General features: G+C 51.0%; 1 protein-coding gene across 1 annotated transcript; it reads left to right on the top strand.

Annotated features, from left to right (window-relative positions):
- The first annotated feature begins 4,538 nt into the window (after positions 1 to 4,538).
- Positions 4,539 to 23,064, top strand: LOC139681742 (sedoheptulokinase-like). The gene is given in 6 exon segments (XM_071575385.1): positions 4,539 to 4,599; positions 17,992 to 18,192; positions 20,845 to 20,944; positions 20,946 to 20,980; positions 21,069 to 21,251; positions 22,886 to 23,064. Coding segments are annotated over 6 exon segments (759 nt in total).
- Positions 23,065 to 23,869: the final 805 nt, after the last annotated feature.

Genomic DNA, 23,869 nt, shown 5'->3' with positions numbered 1-23,869 from the left:
CCTCTTTAGAGTCTGGCCAGAGCCCTCCCCTTCCCTAGAGCTGCTGGAGGAAGGGGCACCCACAAGGTGGAGGTGGAATGTGCCCCCACCAGACGATGCACAGAATCAGCAAATCCTCCCTTGTTTTCGGAGGAGGGTGGAGCAGAGGAGGAGGGAGTGGGCAGGGGTGGGACAGCAAAGATGCCCCCAGGCAGATGGGCAGCACCGCAGCAAACATCTGATCCTGTCCATGGGTGTTCTGGGAAAAGAGCCTAATCCTGCCTGTACCATCTTCTGGATGACTCCAGGCAGACATTTCTCAGCCTAACTGATCTCCCTTTGCAGGCACAGAGGTGTGTCAGTGCCACCCTTGTGCTCCAGCACCCTCTGCTGCTTGTCTGTGTTGCCACCTTTGGCATCTGAAATCGCTGTCCCATAATATTCTCTGTTCTTCTGCACTGTCTTGTCCATCTCCTGCATCGTTTCCAGTGTCCACCACCATCCTGGTTTCATGGTCCTCTGAGTGTGGCTTGTGGTCTGAGCAGCTCTTTGCTGCTGGACATGGACCTGGACCCACTTTCCTGTGACCTCTCTGGCCCTTTCTTGCTGGGTGCCTCCTGCCAAAGTGGGTAGGATGTCTGATGGGGAGCAGCTGAGGGAGCTTGGGGGGGCTCAGCCTGGAGAAAAGGTGGCTCAGGGGGGACCTTCTGGCTCTGCAATCCCTGCCAGGAGGAGGGAGCCGGAGGGGGGTCGGGCTGTGCCCCAGGGCACAGGGACAGGAGGAGAGGGCACGGCCTCAGGCTGGGCCAGGGGAGGGGCAGGTTGGACATTGGGAAATGTTCTTCACAGCAAGGGTGGTCAGGTCCTGGCACAGCTGCCCATGATGGAGTCATCAGCCCTGAAGGGATTTAACAGATGTGGAGATGTGGCACTTGGGGTCACAGGTTAGTGGCGGAGGAATGATTGGACTTGATGATCTTTGAGGGTTTTACCAGCCTAAATGATTCAGTGATTCTATCATGCTAAGAAGCTGTGCACACACCAGAGGGTTCTCCAGAAGAGCCACAAAGGAACGGGATGAACACCATGACTTGATCCTTGTCAGCACATGTTACCTGGAAAATTTCTCCTACTAGCTGGCTCAGAGCCTGGCTTGCAGGAAGACATTGTGTGGCAGTACCAGAGATCCAAGCAATGGTGAATCCTCCCAGCATCCAAAAGTCTCCTCCAGTGTCTGGTGACCCTCGAGGAGTGGGAACTGTAGCTTGTTTCAAGGCTGAATTATGTTTCTAACCAGTGGACCGTAGCATGCATTTGTCAACACTCCCCAAAGCGTCCCCCTCCAGGAAACATCTTTATGTGCAAGTACCTATAAAAATGATGATGTCACCCCCTAGGCTCCTCTGGGCAAGAAGGACAAACCACACCTCACATCCTGCAGCTCATTTCCCAGCCCGTGGGACTGGGCTCCATGGTGAGTGGACAACCACGACTGGTTGTATGTCCCCCTCCCTTCATCAAACCCTGGCTCCTGGCAGGTCTCCAAGCCCTCAGCACTGTCCTATCTTTCCAAGACTTGTTCAGCGTCAGTGTCAGCATTTCAGGGGCTCTTCCAGCAGCTCATTCCTGGCTCTGGGGTGTAAGGGAACCAAGTTTGTTGGTCTGTGCTTGCACAGCCTCCCCAGTTGTCCATTGCTTTGCCCACCCCAGGATTGAACGTGTCTCTCTGCTTTGACCCAAGCACAGGGTGGGGTCCTCTCTGGAATACTTATGGTTTTCCTTGTTACAATGAGGCTCCATTTGTTTTACACAAGGCTGGGATTTGGGATTGGCTTGACTTGGTCATCCTAAATGTATGTTTTCAAAGACCAGAGACAGCTTGCTGATTCCTTTGGCTTCCCCTTCTCCCACAAGCAGTTCTGTCACTGGAGCCCTCCCTGTTCCCTCTCCTCCCTGGGGTGCTCCACCTTCTCCAGCCCATGCATTGGACCCTGGGTTGGACACATCCTGGGCTCTCAGGTGGAATCTTTCTCCATGTCAGAGGAGACGTCAGGGTAGTTGGGAGAATCCCATGGGCCAGACAGACTCTGCTGAAAATGCCAACTGTGCATATTCCATTCCACCACACAGCCCTATCCTGTGTCTGTCCAAGAGTCTGGATGCTCTGCTGGGTCTCAGGGCAGACTCTTTCTGAGGTCTTCACCAGCCACCAACATCCCACTGTCCCAGGAGATACCACCAAGGTCTCTTTTCTCATCCAATGGCCACTGTGCTCCACACCACCAGCTTTCCCATCGTCTGACTCTGCCTGCTCAGCATGAGTCACCCCTCCAAATTACATGGCTGAAGCAGAAGGATGAGGAAGAGGGGAAGGCACGCTGCCCTCTCCAAGGCAGCAGAACAGAGCAAACACTCTGGCCTTCCTTCTGCTTTCTTCCCTCTATCCCAGATGCCGACCAGGCTCCTGCCTGGCTCCCACCTGCTGCACCACTCAGGGCAGAGTGGTCCTCCCCCTCCAGCTGCAGATCCCCACACTTACACGTCCAAACTGCCTCTGACAGCTTCTTCCCTGGAAGAATTATTTCGGGCTATGAAATCATGGCTTTTAGGGCACTGTTGAGATGTCCTTGAACGAGACCCAGTTTTTGCTGACACCTCCCACTCTAAATTTACAGTCCCAGCTGGTCACGCCAGCAATTGTTTTGCATTTTAGCAAATTGACCTTTCAGATGTCCAAATAAACACTCCGTTCATTGATGGCCAAGGCCAGCACAGCCACGCTGCTCCCCACGGCCTAGGGATGTCCCACCCCAGCCCAGCAAGTCTCCTGTCATTAGCAGAGCCCACTGGCTCCTTCCCCTGACAGTGACCAGACCTGTAATGACGAGCTCTTGCCTGTGATTTTCAGAAACTCTCGAGCAGTTGTGTTGCTGACTGCACAAGGCACCCCTTAAGCCTCCACCAGGCATCTCCAGGGAATGACTTTCCCTCCCCAAGCCTTTCCTGCAAACTCCAATCACGTTTCCCCTGAACGACCCTGTCTCAAATTAGAGGAGCTTGGCTGCCTGCAGGGCCACGTGTGGGTGCCAAGGCCATCAGGATATGTCTTCTCCTCTCCTGTCCCTGGGCTCAGCCGGAGCATCTTCCTGCAGCCACTGCTTGCCCAGGGTCACGGTGCTCATCCAGCCTCTTCATCAGCTGTTCCAGAGCTTGAACCACCCCTCCTGGCAACGACATTTCATTCATTCCTCATCCCATTTTCCATCCCCACAAGGCAGTTAAACTCTACCTTTGGGGTTGGGTTTTTTTATTCACTCTTCACCACAGAGTCCTTTAGCACATTTTTGGCAGCCCTGGGGACCAAGTCCCTCCCAGCCACCTTCATTCCCAAGAGCCAGTTCGTTTTGCCGAAACTCTGGCTGTTTCTGGCCATAGTTTCACAGAGTGAGTGCTGCCACTATATTTGTAACGAGGGTTGGGCAACTGCACGAGGAGACTTCGTGTTTGTAAAACCATCTATTTTTGGGCCACGCACGTAGCGATGCTGTGGCTGAGCTCAGCCATCCAGCCACGTGCACACTCCAACCTCCTGGACACTCCTCCACACCATCCCGCCTCGTGGGACGTGCTCTGACACCCAATCTGTGCTGAGGGGCTTGGCTCATCAGCACGGGTCACTCACAGCAGGCACCACCCAGCAGCAGCACACCTGGAGTCAACCCTGTGCCCACCAGGCTCCCTGCACTCACACATGTGGTCCACACCAAGCTCCCAGGACCTCCTCGGTCTCCTGGGCGGTAGGATCATTTCCAGGAGGAAAGTTGGCAAGGTTTGGATGCCAAGTTTGTGAGGTCTCCACACCTGGTTGGGCACTGGGCACACTTTGCTGGGCACTGGAGATGATGTGGGTTGTCCTTGCTTCTCAGTCACACCAAGATCTGCTGCTCCAGGAGATGCCCACCAGGCACTGCCAGCTGTTCCCACCCCAGGTCACTGGTCTGTCAGCAGTGGTGTGTACCCAGCTCTGAGCACATTGCCTGCACCATTCCCTATCAATGCAGCTCCCATGGCATTGGGAACCCTCTGTGGGGATCAGCCAGGGCAGGGGTGTGGTCATCTCCTCACCCATGGAGCCACATCTCCAGCGTGAGGGTCTACATCAGGCCAAGCTTTCTGCACTGTGTGGAAGGGGCTCAGATCCCACCACACCAAAAGGGATGTTGCTGATGGATGTTTCCACAGGTGCAAGGACAGAGGCCATAGCATGTCTTGGATCTCCTTCCCACCCAGGCAGAGGGGATGGGAATGGCCACTGGCTCCAGTATAATGCTGGTGTCCTCCCACAGAGCTCTTCTCCCAGAGGACAGGGCCCTTTGAAGATGCTGCCAGAATCAGGACCCCAGAAGGAAGACCCAGGCCCAGAGGACAAGGTGACAAGGGCTGTCCAGGCTTCTGCTGGCAACAGAGATGTCCAGGGGGCTCATGGATCCTGACAGACACTGGTGCCAGCCTGAGCTCCCCAGGGATGTGAAGCAGCTCTGCCCTGGGGCACATCCAACATGGAGCATCCCCTGGGCCACCACACGGTGTTTCGGAGGTGCCGTCAGCGGCAGCGCAGGCGTCAGTGACTCAAGGAGTGAGAACAGGCAGTTCTGCAGCACAGGGGAGCCCAGGGAGACAACAACAGTCTGCAATTTATTCCACAAAGCAGCCTGAAAACAAACCCGAGGAATGTTTATTATTTTTCCTCTGTGGCAGGGAAATAAAGCTCGATTGTCTCCCGCCTGGAAATGCTGGCATCCCCACACACAGCTCCTCCACTGAGATAGCAGCTGGACACTCCCAGCCCTGAGTCAGGGCTGCCTCTCCGCGGCAGATTTATGGAGTGACTGAATCCCTGGGATGGAGCCCACTGGGAAAGGTCACACTGAGCCTCGGGAGCACCTGCCACAGACACGAGCACTTGGGTTTTCTTTCCCTCCAGCACAGCCCCCAGGCCAAGAGTGGTGGACAGGCATCAAGGAGGGACCCATCACCCCTTCCCTGGAGCTGTTTCCCCTGCCCCATTGGGATGCATTGGTAGCACAGGAGGGCTGGGACCTGCTGTGGAGCTGCTCATGTCGAGTCATAGAATCACAGAATCATAGAATCAGTTGGGTTGGAAGAGACCTCTGAGGTTGTCAAGTCCAACCGTTGATCCAACCCTGCTGTGATCACCAGATCATGGCACTCCGTGCCACGTCCAATCTCACCTTAAAAACCTCCAGGGTTGGAGAATCCAGCACCTCTCTGGGCAGGGCATTCCAATGCCTGAGCACTCTCTCTGGAAAGAATTTCTTCCTGATATCCAACCTAAACCTCCCCTGGCAGAGCTCAAGCTGTGCCCTCTTGTCCTACTGTTGGTTGCCTGAGAGAAGAGACCAATCCCCACCTGGCTACAACCTCCTTTCAGGTAATTGTAGAGAGTGATAAGGTATCCCCTGAGCCTCCTCTTCTCCAGGCTAAACAAGACCAGGTCCCTCAGCCTTTCCCTTGCACACCAGCTGTGCCCTCCTTTGACATCCTCCACACCCACAGAACCCGTCCCTCCTCTCACCAGCACACCCAAACACCCCTCCTGGCTCCAGAAAGGCCAAGCAAGGTAACACTTGGGATATCACTGGTCAAACGTGACCCAGCCCACCCCAGATCCTCTATAAGAGCTGGCAGCAGTGCTGGAGTCACTGGGAGAGGTGTTAGAGACTGTGAGCTAGGACACACCCAGTGCTGTGCCCAGACACCCCACAGACAGCACAGAGTCACCCCAAAACACAGCTGGTCTCACACTACAGCACATCCCATCCAGGTGCTCTCCTGTCCTGCTAACACCTCTTCCAAGAGCTGCAAACTTTCGCATCCCTCCCTGGTGTGTCAATCCCAACAGGAGCAGTGCTGAATTCCGTGGGGTGCCCTTCCCCAAAGCTGCACCCTCCCCTTGCCAGGAGCAGGAACAGCACAAGGAGAGGTGTGTGGGGAAGGGGGAAAACACCTCTGGGAAAAGGACCCTGGGAAGGGCTGGTGTGAGCAGCTCATCAAGACTCCAGCACTTCTAGTGCAGCTTCCCAGGCTGGGAAAGCAAAGGATGAGCTGCCCCAAAGGAGGAATTGAAGCCACTAAAAGTGGATGGCAGGGAGGTGGAGTCACAAAACCCCCAGGTGAGGAGACAAAGGACTGTGAGACAGTCAGCAGGGATGCCACCTTATGATTCCCAGAGGTGGGCAAGGATGAAGAGAGCCCTGTGAGCGGTGCCAGCCTGTGCACTCCATCTGCAGCCCCCCAGCTCATGTTTTCCATACATCTGGCTGGGGGCCTTCCCCATGATCCAGACTTAAAAGTTTTTCCAGCTTTGACCTCAGTCCTGCTGCAGAACACACAGGCTCAGCAGGCTTGGGAGGGCTGGAGCCCATCCCATTCCCTGCCCTGTCTCACAGGGCCCAGCCATTTACAAATTAAGAATGTTTATTTAAAATCATTTAAAAAAAAACCTCCCCTCACATGGAGTTAGGGAAGCCCTGAGACAACAAATGAACATGAATGTGATACTGAGCTTCAAAAGGGCAGGCAGAACCAGTCTGTGCCTCATAAAATAATGAGTGAGAATTAGGAAAAGATCCTTAAATACCACAGACAAAAAAAGCAAACACATCTGGCACGGCCCGTTCGCAAAGAACATCTCTTGCCTGAGAAATTTAATTGTTTTGTCAGGAAGAATTACTGGAAGAGGCCAATTAGAGCTGGATTTTGGGCTGGTGCCTGCTCTGATGACCCCAAAGATCAGCACCCACACGCATCTCAGTGTCCTGAGCAGTGTCACACCAGCTCTGGCCCAGCAATGCCTGGGAACTTCTGGGGACACCGGGATGTGCCCCGGTTTGTGTGGCCACCAGCCACCCCAGGAGGGGTTCACAGTCTGTTCCTGAGCCCTGGGGACACCAGGTCCAGAGGGGCTGGGCTGCTGTTGCACAGAGAGATGTGAGAGCAGCAAAGCAAAGCCCTTGAACACTGGGATCCCATGGCTGGTCCATGGGGAACATCCTCTGAAGGGTCTGAGAAACCGAACTGTGGAGAGTGACCGTGAGAGCTGGAGAGGACAGTGAGGAGAGAGGAATCTTCACCCTGAGGGGCAGTGGGATCATCCCTGAGGCACCTCAGAGCCCAAGGCTGCCACCTTTTATCTTGGCACAAAGCTCAATCGTTCCTTGGCACCAGTGGGTCTGTCTGGGAGCATCTCACCAGGACCTACTCTGGTACCTTTGAGAGGATGTGCATGTTGTGCCCTCCATGGGCAGAACAAATCTGGTGGGGCAGGCCCATCCTGGCACCTGGTCAGCTCCAACTGGAGCCTTCAATGAACAGCCCAAGACTCAGGATCCCAGGGCAGCCCCATCCTGCCTCTTCTTCCTCAATTTTCTGCAAACCTCCTTCATGATTTGGACCTTCTTTGACAGACACCAGTGGTGCCACCTTCTTGAGTCCTCAGCCCCTCAGGTATGACTGTCACCAGAATATTGCAGAGTACCTGAGGTGAGAGGGGGCCTGTGGATGTGTCTGGTCCAGCCCCACTCCCCCCAGCACAGCAGGTCTGAGGTGATGATGTTTCCTGGGGCCATGTCCAGTCAAGTTCTGAACATCTCCCAGAGCAATGTCCCACCACTGCTCAGTTCCCATGTTTGATGACCCTCATAGGGGGAAAAAGTTCCATCAAAAAAATAAATTTAGACTATTCCCTGTGTTGCAAACAATCACTTCTGGTCCTGCTGCACCCCAGCAAGCCAAGGCTACCAGACCATATGGGACATGGAACAGTGAAGTCCCCAGTGCCTCTTCCCTGCTGGTCCCCTCCTCCCCCTCATCCCCAAGGCCCTTTTCTGTCATCTTGGACAGTTTCCTGGTCAAAGCAAGTGTGTACCCTGGTGAAGGAACAGGTGGGAACAGGGGCTGTGCTTCCTGGGAGCCTCTGAGGTTCAGGATCACAGGGGCTGTGATTCCTGGGAATCTCTGAGGTCCAGGATTGCAGGGGTTGGGATTCCTGGGAATCTCTGAGGTCCAGGATTGCAGGGGCTGTGATTCCCGGGAATCTCTGAGGTCCAGGATTGCAGGGGCTGTGATTTCTGGGAGTCTCTGAGGTTCAGGATTGCAGGGGCTGGGATTCCTGGGAATCTCTGAGGTCCAGGATCACAGGGGCTGTGATTCCTGGGAGCCTCTGAGGTCTAGGATTGCAGGGGCTGTGATTCCAGGATTGCACTGTGCTTCCCAGGAGTCTCTGATGTTCAGGATTGCAGGGGCTGTGATTTCTGGAAGTCTCTGAGGTTCAGGATTGCAGGGGCTGGGATTCCTGGGAATCTCTGAGGTTCAGGATTGCAGGGGCTGGGATTCCTGGGATCTCTAAGGTCCAGGATCACAGGGTCTGGGATTCCTGGGAGCCTTTGTCCTGCAGAGGTTTTGGGCTCAGGGTCAAGGGCAGTGCAGAGGGCAGCAAGAGCAGCCCTGGAAGTGGAAGAGGGCAGAGGCAGGGAAAGCTTTGGAATAGCCCTAAGGGAACATCCATTCACTCAGGGCAGACAGCGACCCCAAGCATGAGTGAAACCAGACCCTGGGGGAGAGATAAGGCACAATTACAGCGAACTTGGAATCCAAACTGGGGCTTGTCTGCTCTGCTCAGAGAAAGAGAAGAAAAAAATAACAAAAGACACAATAAAGAGCAGAACAAAATCACAAAATACCTACCACAGGCACATGGCCTCAGACTCCTGCTCCTGCCTGCTGGCACAGCCCCAGAGAGCTGGCCAGGGCAGGAGCCAGGGGCAGGGGTCAGATGGGGCTGGTGGCACTCAGGGATGCTTCTGTGGGATTGCTTATAGTGCCCAACCACTGCGGAGCACTGCCAGCCTGGGAGAGCACCCCACCCCACACAGGCTGGGGAAAGAGGGGTCTGAGATCCCACACAACCACAGCATGATCCAGGAACTGCTTATTTAATCCGTGGCTGGGGTTTTATTGCAGGGATGGAGTCCAAGACCTGGCAAAATACACCTCTGGTACTTCACTGCTCTGACCATGACCTGAGGCAATTCCATCTTTGGGATGCACCCCATAACTGCAAACATCCCTGCACAGGCAGGAGGCTGAGAGCCAATGCCATGGTGGGGACAGCACACTGACCCCCTGTCAGCAGAGATCAAGGTGGCTGAGCAGCTGGGGGCTCGCAGGTGTCTTAGTTTAGAAGAAAACTAAGATATTTATATGGATCAGGAAAGAAGAGCCTCTCCCAAGGCATTACCACAGCTTTGAAATTTAATCAGAAAAAAAAATGTACAGAAACACAGGATAACAGTTCTTAACTACAAATATATAGCCTGGAGAAGAGGAGGCTCAGAGGTGACCTCAGCACTGTCTGGAACTGCCTGAAGGGAAGTTCTGGACAGGTGGGGGTTGGTCTCTTCTCCCAGGCACTCAGCAATAGGACAAGGGGGCACGATGGGCTCAAGCTCTGCCAGGGGAAATTGAAGTTGGAGAGCAGAAAGAAATTCTTTGCAGAGAGAGTGCTCAGGGATTGGAATGGGCTGCCCAGAGAGGGGGTGGATTCCCCGTCCCTGGAGGTTTTCAACTGAGATTGGACGTGGCGCTGAGTGCCATGATCTGGTAAATGGACTAGGGTTGGACCAAGGGTTGAACTTGATGATCTCGGAGGTCTTTTCCAACCCAATCGATTCTATGATTCTATATATGTATAACCAAAACTAGAACAGAACAAACAACCGCACTGTACACCCCAAAGAAAGAACAAACTCCTTAAATGAAACAATTTTTCTTTGCTTCTTGGGTGTAATTATATTTGCAGACAGCAGAGGTCGCTGCCGCACCTTGGCTGGGGCAAAGCCACTTTGTGCTCCAGTAAGAGACGAACGGATGGGAGTGGGCATTGACTCCTCCGAATGACTCAGGTGGCAATAGCAGTCACACGGGGGCAGAATGGAACCTGTTCTCAGGGGGCAGTGATAAATTGTACAAATGAGACACTTTAGCTTAATTTTATATTTTTTTAATATAACTTTGAGTATTTTAGTTACAAGATTAAAGTTTTGGTTAAGGGGGAAAGGCTTTCTGGCTGTACATACAAGCAAAGTTACAAGCTATGGCATTCACTAGCTGAAAATATATCTTTTTCCAGATGTCACAAGGCCTAGCAGAAGCTAAAATAGAACTTAATCCAAGGGTATCCAATCAGAATTCAGCTAGAGCAGCCAGAGAACTGATAAAACAAGGCAGGGCCTTTCCAGGGGAAAACAACAGAACAGAGCATGTGTCCAATAGAGAGGTTAAAAGTTTAAGCCAGGAAGAACCCCTGAAACAACCACCTGTGAGGCCAAAGAAGAGCGAGACCCCTATTCAAGTGCCCCAGTTCAGCAGGTAGGGCCAGTTTATCACTGCGGGAGGAGACCAAAGCTGTGTATTCTAAACCCTCTATTCATTTCCCAAGAACAATGGCCCATTGGCAGCAGCTGCCCAGGGCACAGCTGAGCCCTCAGGCTGGGAGCTGGCTGGGAAAGAAGCCTGGCAGAGGAGCTGGGAGAACTGCCCTGCAGGGACTCCTTGGCACCTCCACACCCACCTGAGGGCTCAGCTCTGCTCAGGGGCCAGCAACCATTCCAAAATCCCCCCTGACTGCCAGAGTCAGATCCCCCAGTGTGGAACTCCCTGCCCTGGGGGAGGGACTGGGGGCTCCCATCTGCACCTCAGAGGACAGAATCTGGGGGTTTGAAGACCTCGGGGAACCACTCTTTGGATCCAGAGGAGGAGCAGAACCTCAGCAGGAGGAGCCCCCCACTCTCCACCAGACTGTGCCATCATCTGCACCAACAGGTTTGTCCCTTCCTTTGCCTTTGGACTTGGGGGAACCACGTGGGGTTTGTACCCCAGGGTTCTGGGTCATACTTCTGGGTTTTGTGGGTTAAACCCAATTTCTCTTTGTGCCATTGCATTTCTTGTAATATTGTTATTAAATTGTAACTCTGACTTATAACCTCTTTTGTGTTGAGTTCATTTCTCCTGCCGGTTTTCCTTTAAACCAGCACGTCAAGGAAAGCACTACACAGGTGCAGTTCAAAGTGCTGCCCCAGCTGTGCATATGTACAAAGATTTCCTGCACATGTATTACATTCCTCAGTCCATTGCTTTGCATACGTAGCAGAGTAGTGTATAAAGTGTGTCAGCTGACACAGCACGGCAGGAGGAGTGGGTCATGCACTGCTGACACCTCTCTCCCCACTGGCATTAATAAAACAAATACCTGCTGCTTAACAGAGCAAAACTCTTTGGGTAGTTCTTTATCCATCGGGATTTACAGGGAATTTTGGCATCAGCAGAGTAGGCTCTCTCTGTCCTTGTCCCTTTGTCCGAAGAAGGAGGCGCTGGGAGCTGGGGGTGAGTGGGGTGGTGGTTCTCAGCAACCTTTGCAGCTCAAATCAGTCTTCAGGAAGTTCATAGCAAATCCAAAAGGCTCCTTCTCCCTCTGAAGCCCAGGGATGCACAGAGAAGTTCAAGGGGGAAAGCAGGAAGAACCAAGACAGAAAAAGGAGTGCTCTCTGAGGTGTGCTCAGCAAACAGCAGCTTCCAGTCACTGCAGCCACATGAAACGAAATGAAGCAGCACAGGAAAAGCTTCTCCCCCTCCCAGGTGCTGCTGTTCCTTACCTCCACCCCATCGTTAAATTGGAATCTAGAGTCGTCAAGCACTGCTTTGTTCTCAGTCCTGGCACTTCCATTCTCTAAACCTTTGCGTTGGAAGTGAGAGAAAAATTCCTCCTCCCACCTTTTTGATTGAACTTTTAACAGCAGGGTGGCTGCTGGAGGCACATGGTGGAAGCTTCCTGTCCTACACCCCAACCTCAGCCTTGAAGCACCCAGAGACACAGCCCTGAGCTCGATCCTCTCTTGGCTTTCCTGCTGGATGTCTAGCAGGGTGTGGGGAAACCAAAGCCCGATCAGAGAGGTCAAAATACCAGCAATCCCAGTGGCAACAGGTTTCCAGTGCTTATCCCGACAGTTGTGTCCATTCCCACTGGCATCAGCCACAGTCCCAGAGGGCAATCAGGGACAAGCCCAGGGATGGCAAATCCCCCACTGACAGATCTGAGAGCATCTGCTGGGGCTGCCCTGCCCTGAACTGCACAGCATGGGGGGGTTTAGGCTCCTGGGACACCATTCAGGGCCCTACAGCCAAATCCAGCAGCCCCACAGCCCAGCTCAGCACCCCCACTGCAAAGACCCTGAGCAATGTCCAGTCTTGCACAGCCTGTCACCCCCTCCCACAGGGACAGACCCCTGCACATCAGTGTGGGGGCTCTGGGCTGGGCAGTACCCTCATACTAACGTGGAAACAGGACAGCAAGGGGGCTGCCAGTTTGGGATTATGAACTGTAATCCCATTGGGTTCTCTGGCACTCTCATGACAGGACTGAAAACATAAATTAGTCCCTGGGAATTTACTCGGGGAGGGGAAGGGGGGGGTCTCTCCTCACCCCAACTCCATGGGCAGCTGTAGAGGTGACAAAGAGTGCATCCCTTAAGGAAGACTTTGGAGTTCTCCTTAAAGAGAAGAGAGCTACCTGTGGTGTGCGTGGGGTCCTGTGACCAATGAGATGCTTCGCTGAATGTGAGGTGAATGGGCCAGCCAATAATGTCGTGACATGTTGGATGTCAGAGGATATAAAAGGTGTGGATGTTCCTGAGAATAGAACTATAAACTATGAGCTATGAGGAAACTGTCTGTGAAACTCTCTTAGAAACTCTCTTAGCTGAAACTCTCCTCGCTGAAACTATATTGAATAAACTCTTGTAAGCCTTCTGATCAAGCCTTCTGATGCTGCTGTGCCTGAGCTCCTCTGACTGTCATTCACGCTGCCCCCTTACTCGGGATAAGGGGACCCCAATAGGCAGCACTGGTGGGAGCTGCCCCTCTCTGCCCACATCCTGTGCCAGGGCACAGGGCAGCCCCATGGGACACCGTTGGCCCCAGACAGCTGTATGATCCCCCTCTCCATGCGGTGCAGCACAGCATCCCGGGATGTGCCTGTCAGGAGGAGGCACAGAGCCCATAAATTGCTCCAGCTGGGATGGGAGCTGGCCCCAGGCCATGGCCATGGCAGCCCCTCCTGCTCCCCCTGCCAAAGGGAACAAGCAGGGCACGGGGGTGCTGGCTGTGCTGCCACCACACGCAATCCGTCTGCAATGCTGCCTGTCCGGCCAGGGGGGCTGGGCAGCTGCAGCCTGTATTTATATCAAGCAGGGCCAAAAGGTTGGATTAATTAATTTTTTAATTTTTTTTATCTTTTCTGCAGTACAGCAGGAAATAGCTGGGATAGTTACATACCTGGAGAAATGGCTGAGGAACCAGGGGCCAAGAAACACAGAGGATCTGGCGTGGCCTGGAGCGGTCTATGGGTCTGTGAGCTGTGGGCACACAGCCTGCAAGCACCAGGGTTGTGTGGGCACACAGCCTGCAAGCACCAGGGTTGTGTGGGCACACAGCCTGCAAGCACCAGGGCTCTGTGGACACACAGCCTGCAAGCACCCAGGGGTCTGTGGGCACACAGCCTGCAAGCACCAGGGCTCTGTGGGCACACGGCCTGCAAGCACCCAGGGCTCTGTGGACACACAGCCTGCAAGCACCCAGGGCTGTGTGGGCACACAGCCTGCAAACACCCAGGGCTCTGTGGGCACACAGCCTGCAAGCACCCAGGGGCTGTGTGGGCACACAGCCTGCAAGCACCCAGGGCTCTGTGGGCACACAGCCTGCAAGCACCAGGGTTGTGTGGGCACACAGCCTGCAAGCACCAGGGTTGTGTGGGCACACAGCCTGCAAGCACCCGGGGGTCTGTGGGCACACAGCCTGCAAGCACCCAGGGCTGTGTGGGCACCTTCACCTCTGTCCAGGGACTGGTGGGACACAGAGAGGACCCCACGTATGGCCAAGGCTTCAGAAACTGGTGGAGTGTGGCCAGTGTGAGCTGAGTGGATTAAAATCATAGAATCATGGAATGGGTTGGGTTGGAAGGGACCTTAAATCTCATCTCATTGCAACAGATGGGCAGGGACACCTCACATCAGCCCAGGTTGCTCCAAGCCCTGTCCAACCTGGCTTTGGACACTTCCAGGGATGGGGCAGTCACAGCTTCTCTGCCCAACCTGTGCCAGGGCCTGCCCACACTCACAGCCAAGAATTCCTTCCCAATATCCCATCCAACCCTGCCCTCTGGCAGTGGCAAGCCATTCCTCCTCACTCCATCACAGAAATCTTCTCTGACACTGGTACTTTGCTGCCATCTTGACCCCCAAATCCTACTTCTACCAGCAGACCAGTTGTCCTTTCCTTGCTGAGGGATCAGACCAGGTTCCTCCTGACCCTGCTCCTGCTCCTGACCCATGAGTCTCCTCCAGACCTATCCTCTCCAGAATGGTCATCCTGGCTGCACCTCCTGGCCTGAGAGTTTCCTTTTATAGCATTTCTCTTAATGAGGTGGGTTCTGAGGTGATTTCTTTATTTAAGATCATTTCTTCAACATGTCAGGCTTACTTAGAGCTCTGAATTGGTCCTTCAAGGCTTCTCCCAGGGCTGTGGAGTCTATGAGTTCCAGGGTATTGAGGTTGTTCTTTGGGACACACACCTGCACTCAGGTTTTAACAGTCCCAGACAAGTCATGACCCTGTGAAACAGCATCAAACACCTCCTGCAGTCGAGGGTCGCACATTTGTCTTTCACACCTGCCTTTTCAAGGGCTGTAAAAGGAGTTTCTTTGCCTGGCCCTGCACTGAGAGGTCTCACCACCCCAAGGCTCCCCTGTACATCACCCGCAGCAGCAGCAAGCAGCACAAGCACAGCACCCTCACAGGGTGTCACATCCTCAAATACTTTCCCAGCTTACAGCAGTTTTCATGGACCTCCTGAGCCACAGCTGAGCCTTTTGCTGTGATAATCCCTGGTGGATTTTTTCTTCCATGAACTCGAGCTGAACCCACCCTTTGAACACATGTGAGCTCCCAGTTTACTTCTTCTCAAAGGTAATCCACAGATGAGATTTCTTCAGCAAGTGTTCAAAGTGCCATAAAACAAAAGCCCATCATTAGGTGTTTGGATATCCAGGATTTATCCAAGTGCCTTTTGCCTCCAGCCAGCCTAGGCTGAGCTCAGCCCTGCAGGAAACATCACCTGTGTCCCCCATTCAGTGTAGAAAAGCAAAGTGACCCACCAGCCATCCCAGAGCCAGCCATGGTCACATATCCCCAGCACCACCAGGGTCCACCTGGACCACTTGGACCATCTTCACCTTTCCTTTAGACCCCTGGAAATCTATGAGCCATCTCCAGCAGCTCGTGCTGCATCTGCCCGTGCTCTCATGTTACCCCATCTCTAATGATTTAAAGTTGTTTCCGCTGTCTGGGCTCCTCCTCCTCCTTCGTGAGATAATTGCTGAGATTTCCATTTTGCCAGATTCCTGGCCTCTCTCTGAACTTCCTCCCTCACAGCTCTTTCTGAAGGAGCAGGCAGCTGCCCTGTGATATCCTCCCTCACAAGTGCTTCCCAGGAGTTGTTACGTAGCAGTTCTCAGCCCTCAGCCTTCCCTTTGCTGCGCTCCCTCCTCTCCTTTTCCAAGTCCCTAATTGCACATCCTCTTCCAGCTGCAACTGGGAGTTAGGACAGACCCACCACTAGCCTGCCTAACCAGGTCATTTGGATCAGCATGGGCTGGAGAGCATTCAGATGAGCAGCTCCAGCCAGGAAATCCAAAGATGCAATCCTCAGGCAAAGTCCTCCAACGCTGGAATCCTCCAGCAAAGGGAGGGCAAGACTCAACAGCCAGGAGGGATTGGTGGATGTTGTTTCAACCACAAGAGAACATGTCATCGGGCTCTAGGATGGATGAACTCAGGGGAGTGGAATGAGATGATCTTTAAGGCTCCTTTCAACCCAAACCTCTCCAGGGTTCTATGAAACCTCAGTCCATGGTCACTGTCACCCAACCCGCTGTCACCTTCTCACTCCATTGCTCTCACTCAAAGGCTCTTGTTTAACATCTCTGCTTGCTTTCCCTGGGTGTGTTACACAGTCCATGGCTGGTGATTTGGTTCCAGCTGGAATTGGCAAAGCTCAGCTCAGGTTCAGCTCAGTTCAAGAAAATAATAATGGTTTGACCTATTCGGCTCTACCCTGACAGAGATCCCACCCCCTCCTTATTTGGGCAGGATGCAAATACCCAGATAATCCTTGGGATAGTGAGGATATTGGGAAAATCCAGGCCTTGGATTGCCAGCCCTGTGAGACTGGGATGGATTAGCTTTTGGCTAATGCCTGATAAACCTGCTGAAGTCTAAGACTTCCAGAGTGTGGTTCCATGTCTTCTCTCTCTCTACCTTATGATGTGCATATCTGAACAATTACAAAAGTCTTATTATAAAAGGAGTTACACAGATTAAGCAAAGATTTATTGTAAACTGGAGAATGGATTTTCCAAAAGTGCCAGTCACTGCCTGTCAGAAATTGTCAGGGTCTTAATTGCTCGAGGAGAGACTATACTATTTATTTTGGGCTTTAATTTGATGTTAAATTCTAAAGTGATTAGAAAGAAAGAAATCCAAAGGCTGATGGGTTGAAGGAGCTGTTGTTGCTTTCCACCTGTCCCAAGAGCTACATAACAAAGCCTCATGGGTTCATAGACACGGGTTCTTATGTCATATTGGTAAATATTTTATGTCCTAAAGCCACATGCCACTTTAGTTTAAATTCTATCAAATGAAAGAGGGTGTTTGCTCTCATTTGTTTTGAGTGGACTAAGTGAATCCAGGACCTTTGGGACACAAATAAAATTTTTAATAGCATCCTTTAGGGTTAGATTTATGGTTAATAATATTTCTTAGAGTCCATTTAAAACTAGAAAAGCAAACCATTTGGAAGCTCAAACAGATTTGACAGAACAGGGGATTAAGGGAACAAGAAAAAGTACATGTTCTGCTTTGCATGTTTCACATGGCATTTCCCAGCTGTCTTGGCTGCTGCTCTCTGTGTGAGTGTGACTTCCAAGCCCTGTATCCAGCCCAACAATGACTCTTTTAGCCATATTTGTGCGAGTCAGGTGGGTGGGTCTCTTCTCTGACCTGCAGGACAAGTGGCACAGCACAGCTTGAAACTCTGCTCTGTGGCCAAACCCCAAGAGTTTGCCTCAGGTTCAGAGTCAAGTGGAGACAGTGAATGTCCTGCCCTGTCCCTGCATTGTTTCCAGGCCAGAGCTGTGCCATGGAGTGTGCTGGCAAACATCCCATGCCAGTGCCTGAGCCCAACCTCTTCAAGGAAAGAATGTGAAGGTTTCATCAAAGCTGTGGTGTTCTGTGTTCAAAAGGAACATGCTGGACTGGTAAAACTGAATTAAACCCTGTCCTACCTTTGGTGAAGCTTTGCTGCATAGCACAGGGGAAGGAGGTTACTCTTTAGGACTTAGCAGCCCATTGCTTAATACTTATAAATCCAGGTTTCCTGTTGGTTTGGCTCAAAAGGTGATGAAACTCTGTGCCCTCCATCCTGGGCAGTTCATTGTCCAGGTCATGATGTGGCACATCCCAGTTGAGGTGCCACATCAGCTCCTTACCTTCCATAGCAGAACTGGAATTGGGGTTTTCTCTGGCTCATCTGTTATTTCAGTTGTATCTTTAGTATCTCAAGGTGCAAGTTGCTTGCTCCTTTAGTCACTAAGAATGTGTAGAGAAAAAAGGCCCTGGATACCATTCTCTAGTTTAGCAAAGGATGACTGGCACTATGACATTATCTAGGACTGAAAGCTATAACTAATTAATTTGATTACAATCTCTGTTTCTGCTCTTTTCCCAGTATGTTTAACAAATTATCAGGCATGTCCAGAAATGAGGAATGCCAGGCAGGCTGCACTGCAGGGGTCACTGACATGTGGCACACTGTGTGTTTCAGGTTGGGAGTGGGCAGAGGGTGGTACCAGCCCTGCCTTTGAGCCACAGGAGGGCAGTGACCTGCAGCTCCACCTTCCCTCTTCTCTCCCTCTGCCACAGTCATGTGTGAGCTTGGCTACAGGGTTTGGATGTGCCACAGTCTACTGGTACTATGAGAAGAGGTACAATGGGATCCTGGCCTGGATCCAAACTAGCGTGGCCAGCAGGCCCAGGGCAGTGACCCTTCCCCTGGACTCTGCCTTGGGGAGGCCACACCTTGAGTGTTGTGTTCAGTTCTGGGCCCCTCAGTTGAGGCAAGAGATTGAGGGGCTGGAGCGGGGCCACAGACAGAGAATCCACCCCCAGGGACAGAGAATCCACCATGTCTTGATCCAACCCTACTGTGATCACCAGCCCTGGGCACAGAGCTGGTGATCACAGTGGGGTTGGATCAAGGATTGGATTTGATGATCTCAGAGGTCTCTTCCAACCCAACTGAGAAGAGCAACGAGGCTGGAGAAGGGACTGGAGCACAAGTGCTGTGGGGAGAGGCTGAGGGAGCTGGGGGTGTTCAGCCTGGAGAAGAGGAGGCTCAGAGGTGACCTCAGCACTGTCTGGAACTGCCTGAAGGGAAGTTCTGGCCAGGTGGGGGTTGGTCTCTTCTCCCAGGCACTCAGCAATAGGACAAGGGGGTACGATGGGCTCAAGCTCTGCCAGGGGAAATTGAGGTTGGAGAGCAGAAAAAACTTCTTTGCAGAGAGAGTGCTCAGGGATTGGAATGGGCTGCCCAGAGAGGGGGTGGATTCCCCATCCCTGGAGGTTTTTCAGCTGAGCTTGGCTGTGGCACTGAGTGCCATGATCTGGTAAAGGGACTGGAGTTGGACTAAGGGTTGGACTTGATGATCTCAGAGGTCTTTTCCAACCCAGTTGATTCTATGATTCTGTGATTGCTTCTCAAAAGGGCTTCTATGCCAGGCAGTTTCTCTCCTTAAATTTATGTTACACAACTCCTGTAGCATGTCAATGTTGCTGCAGGCTGAGGGGCTGTGTGGCTCTGTAATCACAATCTTAATTAAGTAATCCAAGAATATTTAAAATGGCAGTATTTAATATAAACTATCTGCAACTGAGCATGCAAGAGTCCTGACCTCATAAAATTACTACAGATCTCTAATAAAAAGAAAAGCTTTTGACCATGTAGTGGCATAAGCCTTAAAGTATCAGAGTAATTCTAGTCCACTGTACTGGTCAGAGGAGCTCTGCTAATACAGTTTGAACACTGTCCTTTTGCCTTGTGCTGCTTATGCAAAGCACAAACCTGCCTAAAACAGTCACAGACTTGCTTGGTCTGGTTGCTGCCAGATGCTAAAACAAATAATCTCTAAATTAACTTGGCTTCCTTCCTTTCTCAGACACTGAGAGTCTCATGAGGTGTTACAGGTGCTCTGCTTTGTTGTGGCACAGGATATAATTTTTCAGTTATGACTTGGCATCAGCAAGATTTGCTCTTCAGTTTCATTTTCTCAAAGAGCCAGTGCCTTCCTTTGCAATGAATTCACATTCAATAAATGGGGGAAAAATTATTAGATCTTGATTTCTTCCAGAATGTGTCCAGCAAATATATGGAACATAAGGTGATCTTTAGAGCTTGTTTCACCATTCGATACATTTACATTCATATCATTTGTGGATCCCTGACCAGCTGTGGGAATTTATCTATTATTTTCAAATACTCCAGGACCAATCAAGTGCCTTTATTTTCATGCAAACAGTTACTGCTTTCCTGGTAACTTTTGCAATGCTGTGCTTTTGAACCAGAACAACTCATTCCTTAAGCTGTTGTCTCTCCATCTTCCATCAGGGGATAAGTATTGCTGCAGCTTGGAAAACAAATTCCATCTGAAAAAACAAACCAAAACAATAAAATGCAGGTTGATCACTGAGGTGGCAGTTTAATTCTTAGATGGGACCACAAGTATGAAGTTCCCCATAGCAATTGAAATAATCTTGCTCCCACTGCCTTAAAGCGAAAAACCCTCATTGGTTTTGTTTCTAAAATGTCTTGTTTAAAAGTCCAGATTTTCTGAAGGCTTAGGATGCAGCTGGCACCACCCAGGACTGCAGTTATCACCCTCCAGTTCTTTCAGCTGAGCTCCTTCATAACTACTAAGGCTTAATTGTGATCATACTTAGCAGTTATTAAGCTACAAGAAACCTTATAAGGAATCAGTTTATTTATTTACTCATTTATTTTAATGATTTGCTCTTTCAGGGCTGAGTGCTAAGGCCTTACATGTTCAGGGCTTAGGTTAGGCCAGGTCTCCAAGGTGAAAGATCTTCTCATCAAGGTATGAAAGAACAACAGAAACCTGCATTTTGCCAACTGAATTTTTACTAATGTGGAGCTCTTGCTGTAGCTCTGTAGTGTCTTGCAGCTGATTGCATAAGGAGTTTGTTGGATTTAACTCTTTGTGACTTGGTTTTGAACCACTAATTGCATGACAGCTTAAGTTCTTGGACACTTAGCTGCACTTTTTGCTGGCTTTGTGATTGTCCTTTTACCCTGGAACATCAGTAGGTTAAACTGGCTGAACATGTACTGTGTAATCTCAGGCACTCAAATTGCATATAAAGGAAAACTATTTATTCTCCTACACTATTCTAGTTTACCCAACCCTTTGGACTGGAATGCTGCCCCTGTTCAAGGCAGAGCTTTCTAAATAGGTGAAAGCATCCCTAAATCCAGCAGCCACAAATGTATGGCCAGTTCCTTTGAGACTTCAAAGAGGTCTTTGTAGTCATGCCACAGTTCCCATTCTGCTTTCCTCCAATAATGTTGTTCTGATTACAGATTGAACAAATCACTTGCTTCCAGAGGTGGGAGACCCTGGAAGCATTGCAGGCAGAACAATCTGTGCATGGCATGGAATACCTGAAGGAGCAAAAGCAGGAATTGCTCTGGGAGATTCCCAGTGCTGTTTACTCCTGTTTGACTGAGAGGACTGATGCAGGTATGGTTATTTTGGTATCTGATTTGGTTTTCTCACTGACCTAGCAAAACATTGATTATTATCTTTTTTCATTTCTTTTGTGTTCTAGTTCTTAATACCAGTACCTCTGCTCAGCTGACCATCTCAATGCCTCCGGGTTTCCAGGCTCCAGAGACACCAGATCCTTCCTCAGCTGTTACTTATTTTTGCCATTTCAATGGTGAGTGTCTGGCAGTGGCAGCATCACTTGAGGGAGGCACCGTGCTGGCAGCATTGTGGGCATGGTGGCACAGTGACAGATGAGCTGGGTAAGGCATCCCAAGGAGACTTGAAGCTTAAATTGAGCTTGATCATCAAGGTAAAAGGAAGCTGAGGCACAGGAGCAAGCCTAGAGCTGTTCTGTCATGCCACATAGGGAACAAGGATGTAACTCTTGGACAGCGCTTCCTGATCTCTGGAATTTCCTGCTGAAGCTCATGGCCATGCTGGGACAGTCATGCTGGGACTCTACACTCACATTGCCTCCAGACCTTCTTTGGTTTCAAGGACAGGAGAGAATTATTTTGTGCAAGTTGATTTTCAAAAGGAAAAGTTGGCAGATTTGAGGACAACAGGCTCTAATTTTGGTGACTGCAGTTCAAAGGAGTCCCTTAGCTGGATCCATTGCCTTTTGCTGCATATTTTGCTGCACTTAAATGGATTTTAAGACTCAGATTCATGTAATGTCTTCTAAGTGCTTCAAGCATGGTCTTCACAGGTTTTGTGATGATCTGCTGGTTTGGCAATACAGAAGTAAGCTCTGAAATTGTTCTTTCAGTGAGCACTCGAGGTGAACTTTGCATTCCCACGGATTGCAGCCTCTGGAGCTGATGGCTCTGTCTGCCATTAGTGCCTGATGTTTTGTGTGACTTAGCACAGTACAGGCAATGAGGAGCAGCTGTATGGTCAGCAAAGGCAGTTTCAGGAAAGGTTTTTAGTCTCACACATCCTAGATACAGCTGGGTGGGAGAACTGTGGTCCTGCCCTTTGGCCACCCCAACCTCTGCAGCGCTCCAGGCTGGGCACAGAGTGGCTGGAGAGCAGCCAGGCAGAGGGACCTGGGGGGACTGAGGGACAGGAAGCTCAACAGGAGCCACCAGTGTGCCCAGGTGGCCAAGAAGGCCAATGGGATCCTGGCCTGGATCCAAACTAGCATGGCCAGCAGGCCCAGGGCAGTGACCCTTCCCCTGGACTCTGCCTTGGGGAGGCCACACCTTGAGTGTTGTGTTCAGTTCTGGGCCCCTCAGTTGAGGCAAGAGATTGAGGGGCTGGAGCGGGGCCAGGGAAGAGCAACGAGGCTGGAGAAGGGACTGGAGCACAAGTGCTGTGGGGAGAGGCTGAGGGAGCTGGGGGTGTTCAGCCTGGAGAAGAGGAGGCTCAGAGGTGACCTCAGCACTGTCTGGAACTCCCTGAAGGGAAGTTGTGGCCAGGTGGGGGTTGGTCTCTTCTCCCAGGCACTCAGCAATAGGACAAGGGGGCACGATGGGCTCAAGCTCTGCCAGGGGAAATTGAAGTTGGAGAGCAGAAAAAACTTCTTTGCAGAGAGAGTGCTCAGACATTGGAATGGGCTGCTCAGAGAGGGGGTGGATTCCCCATCCCTGGAGGTTTTTAAACTGAGATTGGCTGTGGCACTGAGTGCCATGATCTGGTAAAGGGACTGGAGTTGGACCAAGGGTTGGACTCGATGATCTCAGAGGTCTTTTCCAACCCAATCGATTCTATGATTCTGTGATTCTATAATCCTGGAAAAAACAGTTCCATTTGGGACACAGAAGAAAATACCCGATATTTTGCTGAACAGGTGGGTAATAAGTGTCCATTGTAAGTCTCCACATGTAAGATACACCAGACCCCTTCAGATTATAACATGGTATTTCCCATCTGCAGGACTTGAGGTTCAAGAATCTGCCATCTACACACAGATAATCCAAGCAGCCTTGGCCCAAACCCACAGCAAGCAGGGGCTGAGGCAGAAAGGGGAAATGATTTTTCCATTCCCTGTGGTTTATGGGAAGGATGTCAGTGCTGCTGTGGGGGCTGCCATGGTGCTGTTCCACAGAAAATAAAGCAATTATTTGGAATGGCCTGAGATGGAGCTTCTGTTTTCTTCCTGATTGTGCAGTGTTTCTTTTCACTTTACTCAACATGCAATCTCCTTCATTAGCCTGGGAAAAAACCCCACATTTAATGTCCACTTCTCCTTCTGGATCTGCACATTTTGTTGCTCCGTCATCCCCATTTGTGAAATGAGAAGTAATTACCACATTAAATTTGTCTGAGTGACTGGGAAAGATCCATTAACTTTCTGCATAAAATGATACTTCATGCAAGGCTCATTTTCCTGGTGGGGATATGTTTGGATGGACCAGGAGAGAAGAGCAACAATCTGTAACTGAGTCTGATGCTTTCATTAGGGACTTTTTGTCCTCAAGCTGTTTCACAGGCAGCAGCCCAGGGTGTCAGCCTAGTTTGGGGGTAGTTTGGTGGCTCCTGCATGGAACTAATGCCAGCTTTTACGTATGGCATGTTGCTCTGTAAAAGAGGGAATGATGCCTTGGCTTGAACATCAACAAAATAATCAAAATAAAACATGAAGGGTTGTTTCTACCCAGGTTGGGTGCAGTGGACTGAGGTCAAAGACATGACTAGGCTGGTACCATGACTGGAAATACTTGGAATGAGGCATTACACGTAATAATTTTCTTTATTTGATATACATAATTATGTTTGGGGTTTGGGTGGGAGGGGGGATCAGGACCTCTCTGAAACAGTCAGAATTTGTGATAAACTGGAGGAGGTATTTTAACATATTTGATCTGAAGGTGTTTCTGATTCTGCCCTTCCTGTATTGTGTCAAATTAAGCTTTAATC

Source organism: Pithys albifrons, chromosome 21, assembly GCF_047495875.1.
Source record: "Pithys albifrons albifrons isolate INPA30051 chromosome 21, PitAlb_v1, whole genome shotgun sequence".
Classification (NCBI taxonomy): Eukaryota; Metazoa; Chordata; class Aves; order Passeriformes; family Thamnophilidae; genus Pithys; species Pithys albifrons.
Note: the sequence above shows the minus strand (reverse complement) of the source record. Positions and strands in the feature narration are given on the sequence as shown.